This window comes from Rhincodon typus, unplaced genomic scaffold, assembly GCF_021869965.1.
Source record: "Rhincodon typus isolate 14 unplaced genomic scaffold, sRhiTyp1.1 hic_rhity00006389, whole genome shotgun sequence".
Classification (NCBI taxonomy): Eukaryota; Metazoa; Chordata; class Chondrichthyes; order Orectolobiformes; family Rhincodontidae; genus Rhincodon; species Rhincodon typus.
The window spans coordinates 1-9985 of NW_025972027.1; the positions used below are offsets into that span (position 1 = coordinate 1).

At 40.9% G+C, this 9985-nt stretch overlaps 1 protein-coding gene across 1 annotated transcript; it reads right to left on the reverse strand.

Annotated features, from left to right (window-relative positions):
* Positions 1 to 61: 61 nt before the first annotated feature.
* Positions 62 to 9471, reverse strand: LOC109931491 (ADP-ribosylation factor-like protein 5B; the record flags this gene model as incomplete). The annotated part of the gene is made up of 4 exons (XM_048594146.1): positions 9406 to 9471; positions 7974 to 8121; positions 3158 to 3241; positions 62 to 240 (listed from the first exon to the last, which is right to left on the reverse strand). Coding segments are annotated over exons 2-4 (407 nt in total), but the record flags the coding sequence as incomplete, so codon positions are not given.
* Positions 9472 to 9985: the final 514 nt, after the last annotated feature.

The following is a 9985-nucleotide window of genomic DNA, read 5'->3' on the forward strand; positions in this document are numbered from 1 at the left end:
TCTCAGATTCTCCAGCATCTGCAGTTCCTACTATCTCTCTCAAATTTAATTAATTTTTTACATAAGGAAGCCATAGTCCAGTACAAACCCTTCGCCAGTGAGCGCACAACAGGCTTGGATATGCCATGGATGATCTTTGATCGAAGTTAGTGTTAGAAATTTGGAAATTTCAGCTGCCGACATAGAGTTCTTCATGTCTTGTTTATTGGCAAATACCAGCACAGCTGCCTTCCGCAGGTCCTAGAATAAAACAAGCCATTGTTACAAATCCTTCAAAACAAATACCAGCAGAGGACACATCAACCAAACTAATGCTGGCAAACATTGCAAGTATAACACACTCTAACCTAGGTTCAACATTTGTATCTCAAGTATGCTCAAGAAGCTGATCCTTTTAAACAAAAAAATGGTGTCTGAGCTGGTCTCCAAGACCAACATCAGGCAAAGACATGAAATATACACAATATGAAACAGGTATCTTCTGCCTGGCTAAAAGCCTAAATAAGATTAGAATTGGCACAGGCTTGGTGCACTGAAGGGTCTGTTTGTGTGCTGTCCTGAACGGTGTTGTAATTGCATTTTAACCAAAGGTCTTAAAAACCAACCTAAACAGACCTGTAGACATGCTGAATCTGGGACTTCAGTGCAGAAAAGGATACACTTTAGCTCTAGATCAGTGTGGAGCTGGAGGAACACAGCAGGCCAGGCAGCAGAGGAGCAGGAAAGCTGACATTTCAGGTTGGGACCCTTCTTCAGAAATGGGGGAGGGGAAGGGGACTCAAATAAGTAGAGGGGGGGCAGTGAAAGCAGGTAGAGAGTGGAGTGGATAGGTGGGAGAGAAGACGAGCAGGTCAATGAGGCAGGGATGAGGGGGGCTGGTCTTGGGATGAGGCCGGGGTGGGGAGATTTTGAAGCTAGTAAAGTCCACATTGAGACCATTGGGTTGTAGGCTTCCAAGGCAGAACATGAGGGCCGTTCCTCCAGTTTCCGGGTGGCATCGTTGTGACACTGGAGGAGACCCAGGACGGACATGTCGTCCAGGGAGTGGGAGGGAGAGTTGAAGTGGTTCACGACTGGGAGGTGTTGTCATTTGTCGCAAACTGAACGAAGCAATGGCCCAAGCAAAATTTTATTTAACTCCAAAGGACCTAACAGAGCTTTACATGTTTGGGACTTATCTGAAACCATCTTTTATCTGAGAAACAGCTGGCCCCAAGGTTTTCAAGTAAGGGCTATCTGAAACTGGCTATTTAGCCCTACCAATCCGTGCTAGCATTGATGTTCCATTCAAGCCTGCTCCAGTCTTTCCACATCCAACTCAACGACATTTCCTTCTCACTCATGGTTGTGGGGCTCCCTCTTAAATGCATCTATATTACTCACGCCAAACACTCCCTTTGCTAGCAAGTCTCATTTCAGCACTCCTGGTGTGATGACCACTGTTTCTTTATTCTTGGATTGAGGACCAAAATAGGAAAAGCATACTGCTTTGAATTAAGGAATCCATTGACAGTTGTATTGACACTCCTACTTTGGTCAGGCAGGGAGTGAAGATTCTGGTGTCTCATTGGCACTGTGGGTGCACGTTCAGGCAGCTTTGGGAAGGCTGGCTATTGACTGGGTTTTTCAATCAGGTCCAGTTATGTGGGTCAGAAGTGATCAGCATGACAACTGATTGTCTACCTGGTCCATGGTCAGGTAGACAGCGAGATTACAGCAGCAGAAAGCTTCTAGACTAAACAGACTGCATCTCTGCCCTTGCAGAGAAGTAACAAAGATCCGCAAGATAGTGAGCTATTCTCAGGATTTGCCCATAAGTCACTGCCTCTAATGAGTGGCTGAAACACTGAACAGTCCTGGGTCTGCAGTGAAGAACTAAAGGACACTATATTGAATCCTGCTGACTGGTGCTATTGAACTGTTCGGTTTTCCCGTGACATGTATATTTTTATCTATGTCTCTCTGCATGTGTCTAGGTTTCAGGAGGGACATAGTGACAAGTTGATAACTCTTGATTGCCTGTAGTTAGAACTGGTATTTGTTTTCTATTTACCAGAGTTCATCAGAAAGAAAAATGGAGGATTGAGTAATTTGATTAAAGATTTAATCCTTACAACAAACCCTGGTAGTAATACAGCTCAAATATCAACAGACTTTCCACAAGAGGATTGTAACACTGGGTAATTTCACATTGGATTTTTGGTAACATCTTGTATTGTTAGTATCTAGTTTCTCTATTCCCCAGAAGTACCAACTTTCAACTCAGCATGCACTCAAGGAAACTAGCTGTTTCTCCCCCATTTAACAGATACAAACAGCAGACACAGTTAATGCTAGTCGACAGATATTTTCACTAAGGTGTGCGCCTAACTATTGCTTAATGTCCTTAAATCACCTTCCTACCTACCCCATATTCTTAGTTATAATAGTCCACTGACATCTATAACTATTCCATGGCCACAGTCCAAAGTCTACAGCACAGAAGGCGGCCCTTTGGTCCATCAAGTCTGTGCTTGTCAAAAACCACCTAACTAATCCTTTTTTTTTAAAAACACTTAAGAATCCATCAAAACCACACCAGGTTCCATTCCTGATAGATATCCACAGATAGGAAACATTCCAAGCAGATGGTCTGATCCAATTCAAAACTGTTGCCATGATAGGATCTCAACCACAGTCCAGTACATTTCCTGTGCCACTGCTCAGAAAACCCAATATTTCTTGGTGTTTACTCCCCATTAAGGGAAGTCACTCCTTACCCAAGGCACCAAAACCAACTGCGGCATGAGTAAACAAATCAGTCAGTCTGACATGCATGAAACTAAATTAGCAAAATTTGGCATCCAAGATTCATCACCATATTTCAACGTAAGCTATTGGTCAGGGGTAATAAAATAAAGTTCTTTTATAGTCATACATAACTTGCCATCTCCACCCAATAGTGATTGAACCCAACATTCCTATGACTACTAAATCGGCCTACCCAGATACGGGAACAATTGAGAAACTCAATCTTAGAGACAATATTGACAAATTAGTCCGTAAAAAGATGGCGATTATGTAAGATTCTCTATTCCAAACATCACTTTAGCAGTGAACTCCCTTATCCTCTGCCAGTGTATCCAAAAATAAGATTGTTTCTAGCAGCAAATTGTACCTCATGTGCCAGCATTTTGTACAGCTCCTCTTTCGTAATTGTCAACCGTTCTCGGTCTGTGCTGTCCACAACTAGAATGACGAACTGAAAATAAAAAAAAGTTACCCATGATGAATACAAATCAACTTCTTCTGAATCATTTATAACTAGCTTCTTGGATAATTTGGTTGTCGATGCCATGTCTTCAGTATTTATCCTGGAATAACTGGAGGTATTTACTGATGGTATTGCAACTCTCCTTCACTATTTGGTTTCTTTATAAATGCTTTCAACCTCACTGGATATAGAGAGACCAGACAGCACAGACTCCACATAGCTATGCACATCTCCACACCAATTCAGCACAGCAGAAACTTACAGGAAACATGGAGGGAAGGGACAGAGAGAGGAAAAAGGACCCATTGAAGTGTTATTCTATCAAGCAATTCAGTAGCAGCAAGTAGAGAGCCAAATATTATACTAAACCCAGCTCTGTTCATTTCGAATCAAAGACAACTACAGGCAGATTCAAGAAATTAGGACTTCACTGTAATGCATAACAAATTTGTGCTGCATTAATCTGAAACAAAGTTCACTATTAGATTTTGTCCTCTGGTACAGTTTCAGCTACATACCACAACATGATATTGGGACTGCTGCGGCAACAGCAATTAGTAATTTAAGAACATCATCCGTTTGTGGTACAACATTAAAGCAGTTTAAGTGCAATAAAGTAGTTCTGGCAATGCTGACTAACTGCAGTTACAAGCAATTAGTCCTGTGTCAAAATAATTTAAACAGCAATTTTGACTGGAGAAGTTGCAATCTCTTCATTGCAGATTTACTGACCTGGTGCAAAGACAGTGGAATTTTGCAATAGTACTTCTAGTACGGCAGGACAGAGGAGAAAATGGCAAGAATGCTACATGCCATTTGTTTCTTTTCCAACCTGAAGATGGATTTGGCAGCTTCATGGAAGTTTAAATGATCAACAGATTTGATTGTTGTGTCAGCACTACAATATCTGGATAGTGCCAAAGATTAAGCAATGCCAGCTGCAATACAAACTTCAGAGTGGAGTTTACTATAAACTCAAGCTATCTGAACAGGCTGCCTGATCACTCCATCTGTTTGCTTTCTCCTATTTTACAAACACAAAGCCAGAAACTTTAAAGAACAGTCAACTAGACACTAATTTGACCTTAGTCACCCATTCATACTGAAGTGTACAATGGTACAGTTCAAAACAAAGCACAGCTCCAGCAGAGAAAGCTAGAAGCAGGTTCGAGTAGAACATGAAAGGTCATCAGCACTTGTAGCGCATTGGAAATTGTGAAGCTGTAAGGAATTGGAATAAAGTTGGAAATACTGTTTCCACTGATGGTAAAGGACAAAAATTAAAAGCAAGAACTGTGGGAAAGTGTGCTTTTTAATGTGGAATGTATAGTCTAAAAACATTGGACATAAATTTAACTTCCTAAAGGCAACCAAATGGCTAGTTGAAAGGCAAATGTTTTCAGTGCTGTACACGAAGATGGAGGAGGGTGGCAGTCATACAGCAGGGAAACAGACCTTTCAGTCCAACCAGACCATGCCAAAACATGACCACAAAGTAAACTAGTTCTACTTGTCTGCTCCTGGCCCATATCCCTCCAAACATTTCCTATTCATGTACTTAGCCAAAGGGCTTAAGCGTTGTAATCATGCCCACATCCTCCACCTCTTTGCCCAGTCTTTAGGATTCCCATGTGAGCTGCTGTAACATGACTATCACAGCCTGGTTCCTAGATGTGCTCTTTAGTCCCTTAGAGTCCCAAAGCTATTGGTGTTTTTGAGCATTATATTCTTCAAGGTTGAATGCCATTCTTTTGCTAATGCCACCTAAATTCAGGGCAATTTTGTCAAAAGTAGAACATCTATTGTTTGTGCAAATTTTTGCAAAATGTCTCCCATTAGCTACTGGGAACATGGTGACTGTGCAATGTAAATTAAAGTGGAACTCATTTTAAGATAAGGTGGTAAATGCAGATCATTTTCTAGACTAACAAGTTGCCAACCATCAAGTTCAAAATGCTTCCATTTTCCTCTTATGTATTGCTTCCCATCCAGGTTAATTGTTCAACTGAACGGGCGTTAGACCAGTTCATTGATGTAATTTCAATCCTTAATTATGTAAGAAAATACTGAAACTTTCCACTGACAGTTGGATTCAATAGGAATGAAATCTGTCAAGGGAAATGGATCCCCTTGGACGGAATGAGTGAATTGGTGGAAAGCAACAGTTGGTTTGTTGCAATTCTATTTCTCTTCTGGAAGAAAGCTGCTTGCCTTTAGGAACTGTCCAGCAACCCATCCAAGTAGATATTCACCTTTAAATGATGGTGTAGTGCTCCTATATGGGAGGGGCAGTGTAAGATCCAGGAGATTTCATTGCATCAGGGGCTTACACCTGACTTATAAACACCTCCCATATCGGTATTAAGACTGAGTCCAAAGAAACTGGGTCGTACCTCCACGTTGGCCAGGTAGATGCAAATTGAGGATTGAACCTATCATAGTTGTTTTGACCCAAGTGTTTGAGAAAGAGTAGACTTGAATGCTAAATATCCAGTGCAACAGGATACGAGGCATTTATTCATGCACACTTCAATCTTAAAATCATTGAATAATATTAAAAGCCTACAATAGTCAGATAGTAAGAACTGCCAATGCTGGAGTCAGATAAGTGTGCTGCTGTGTTCCTCCAGCACGCCAGGCAGCATCAGAGCAGGAAAGTTGATGTTTTGGGTCGGAACCCTTCTTCAGAAAGTGGTTTTCTGAAGGATCCCAACCTGAAACATCAACTTTCCTGCTCCTCTGATGCTGCCCGGCCTGCTGTGTTCCTCCAGCTCCACACTTATCTAGGGTTAATGATAGTTGACTTTTCCCTAGGATGGAAGACTTCAAGGCTAGGGGGAGCATTTTTAGGGAGAGATTTCCAATTCAATTCCTGAATGTAGTCATTTCCCCAAGACTGGTCTCTGCCAACTATTTTGTTATTAATTCTGTGGGGTTGACAATCAAATCATTGCTTTCCAAACAATGCTCAGTCAGCTACAGTATGCATAAGGAAACCTCCTGAAGTGGCACTTAAAAAAGTGAACTCTGAATCAAAAGTGCAGTTGCAGGTTGTTTGAAAGCTTTGTCACTTTAGAAATTTGCCCGAATTGATGAGATACAAAACCCTTGGAGGACTCAGTTCAATATCCAAACATTGGTTGTTCAATAAAGTCAGGGGGCTTGAGATTAGAAGGGAGGAAGGAGCTCTTGAGGAATTTCAAAACACATGATCAGCTAGAATCATTCTGCTCACGCCCCCAGGTGGCAGAGGTAAACATGTCGAATACAACGTATCTCACTTCTTTTACTTGCTGTTTGTTAGAATCAATAATTTGGAGTGGAGACAAGGCAGAAAATGTACCTGTAAGGGCCGGTCTGACAAAACAATTGTGTGAAAGCTAACAGCATCATGGGTGTAGTGCTACACCAACACCTCTAACCATCATGGAAAGAAGCTTAGCTTTGTGACATTTTAAGTTTAATACTTCAGCACTTCAATTTGACACGAGGTGCCCGGTCAGCACCAAGAAAACTGTTCGTTACAAATTACTGCAGACTCATTTTGATTCAGAGATATTGACTCAAGCAATTCCCTGCATCAGGCCAGGGTCAATAGAATAAAAAAGTACATCCTCAAAATATAGTTACAGGTAACAGAGGCTGAAGACAGATGGTGATGGCGATGAGTAGGGAAAGAGAGGGGAATGTATAGACAGATTTTGGGAGTCATTTACTCGGATTAAACACAGCATTATATTGATGGCAAAATTGCCACGTAGTACAGATTACTACTTAGTACACAAAATTCATCAGGGAATGGACAGGGTCAATGTTCACAGGATGGTCCTTGTCTGCAGAGTCTAGAACGTGATGTCAGACACAGGGGCTGATTTTGGACTAAGGTGAGAAGAAACTTCCTCAAAAAGATTGAGCACCTTTGGAATTCCCTACTCCAGAGAACTGTGGATACTCAGTTACTGAGCTAATGATAATTTTTTAGCATCCAAGCAAATTAAGATTATGGAGGTGACATGGGAAGGCCTGGTGGAGCAGACATGGGTTGAATGGCTTATGCTCATTTCTTCTGTCAGTTCTGGACTCTCAAAGCTGGACAACTATTTCCAGTTAAAGATATTTTTGTCTAATAACTAACCATGCATAGGTGCACGTGGCAGCCAGTCCCTCCAACCTGTTAAGGGTAGATGTGCAAAGGTCGTTTCCCCCTCATGGGAGAGTCCAGGGCCAGAGGGTATTATCTCAGAGTAAAGGATTGCAGCTTTCAGAAAGAGGTGAAGCAAAATTTCTTCTGAGGAGAGTGAACGTGTTGAAATCTTAGAGGGCTGTCAAGGCTGGGTTGTGAAGTACATTCAAGGCAGAGATAGACAGTTAAATCAAGGGAATGAAGGGTTGAGGGAAAGGCAGGAAAGCAGAGAGAGGAGGGTTAATCACTTCAGCTAGGATCTCATTGAATGCAGACTTCGGGACTGAAGGACCTACTTCTGTTGCTACGTCTTATGGACCAGATAATTACATCATAGTTAAGTTTCCTCCACTTAATCAAATCCTTCAAGTCATCTTTCAAATGATCGTGAATCCGTCTAGTTTAACCTGGATAATCAATCTGGTGGATCAACAGTACATCCTGTCCAAGCCCAGTAGGTCCTTCCCAAAACATAGTAATTAGAACTGATCTAGCTCCCTGGAAACGGTCACATCAGAACTTTGTATAATCACATACCTCAGTGTTTGTATAATACGTGCTCCATGTTGAACGAAGCATGTCTTGGCCACCAATGTCCCACATTAGGAAATGAGTGTTTTTCACAACTATTTCTTCCACATTGCTGCCAATTGTGGGTGATGTGTGGACCACCTCGTTCATTAGGCTGGCAACAAAATTAACCAGAGGGTTACGATTCTATTGGCACAACATCCATTACACCCCAACCACAAAGGTCAGGTTCCAAAATTTACTAATGTATTTCTCATCACCCAAGAAAAAGCATCACTTTCAAGCTCAGGATTGCATGATTCAGTAGCAAATTATTTTCAAGCTAGTTATCTGGCAGGCAATTAGCAACTGGTTCAAAACTCTCAATCCATTAAACAATGTCAGAAAATTTAACATTCCTGCTCCCACTAAAGCAAGATCAACCTCAAAACATTGATCTTTATCAATGATTGTGTTTTGGAGAGAGCAGAAATTGTCCAAATGAAGCATGCAACTTCAAGTTATAAACTATTTTATTGGACTCATAGGTTTTATACAGACCTTGCAGGGGTGAAGAGAATTAAAGTTTGAGCAATTGAGCAGTGCATATTGAAACTCCGGTAGAAAAGACAGGTAACATGAAACTAAATAACAGCACAGATAATACTTTGGGATACAAATAGCTTGTTAAAACTCAGGTCATCATGGCCTACAATTTTACAGATCCTATAAAGTGGTCCAATAATCGGTTAGATCAGCATCTGAAGATTACTAGCATTACGTTGGTTAAACAACCAAAGTAGAAAATTGGACACGTCAATTGTCTCTATTCAATTGCTGACACTACCGCTTTTCAATGTTCATTATGCCATTCAGCCTGTAGCTACCGTGCAAATGCAATTTCTAGAGGACTCATCTTTAAGCAAACTCTCCAGGTAAAGGTTTCTGGCAGGACAGAAAGACTACACTGCTCATGTGACATTTGAGCCTTAGGAATTGACGGCCAAATTTCAAATACCAATCTGCAGCTTGTACAGCTTTATGCAAACGGAATATTTAAGAGCTCACGTTTCACTAATTGAACTAGGGGGTTGCAGATTTGACATTGATCAATATGGAAAAGCATCAGGTTGCAGTTTAAAAAGTTATACATCTACACTAGAGGCTTTATAAATTCATACTTCTGATTTCTTGGAGCAGTCAACTGCAAAAACCAATTGCAACAAGCATGTACACAAATAAGAGGGCTCTTATCACTGCCTCTGGGTCAGACGGTCTGGGTTTTAAGTCTCATCTGTGCCAGAAATGTCTCAACAGCTTGGTTCAAAATGTTCATACACAAATCCTGGGTCCAATTATTTTGATAACAGACTCACTTGTAGACATGTACTTCAAATTACGGTTTTAGCATATTCTGCAGCAACAATCTAGAAACCAACAAGATACAAAACGTACTCACAATTGATAAAGGATGGTTGTTTTCCCAGCGTTGTCCAGCCCAACAATGATAACTTTGTGCTCTAAAAAAGGAGAAACAAAAAACAAAACCAATGATTGTTTAACTTGAAACACATTAAATCCTGTCCTTAAAAGTAGTAAGCAGATTTAGAATCCTTCTCCACATTAAGAATTATCAAGCAGCCAACAGTACCTGTTTAGTTCTATACAACCCCATTAAAATATTTCAAACATTTAACACTTTCCAATGAACAACACTGATGTGCTCAGATGCAGCACATATGTATGAGTGAAGCCAAATGTTCTCTTCCAGCGGCCTCTTTTGTAACAAAAGAAAAACAGTTGGAGAAACTCAGCAGGTCTGGCAGCATCTGTGGAGAGAAAACAATTAATGTTTTGGATCTAGTGACCCTTCAGAAGTTGAAGGGTTTTTCTAACTATTTCTGCTTTTGTTTCAGCATTCTAACACCTGCAGTTCTTTATAAAAACCAAAAGAACTGCGGATGCTGTAAATCAGGAACAAAAACAAAGTTGCTGGAAAAGCTCAGCAGGTCTGGCAGCATCAGTGAAGGAGAAAACAG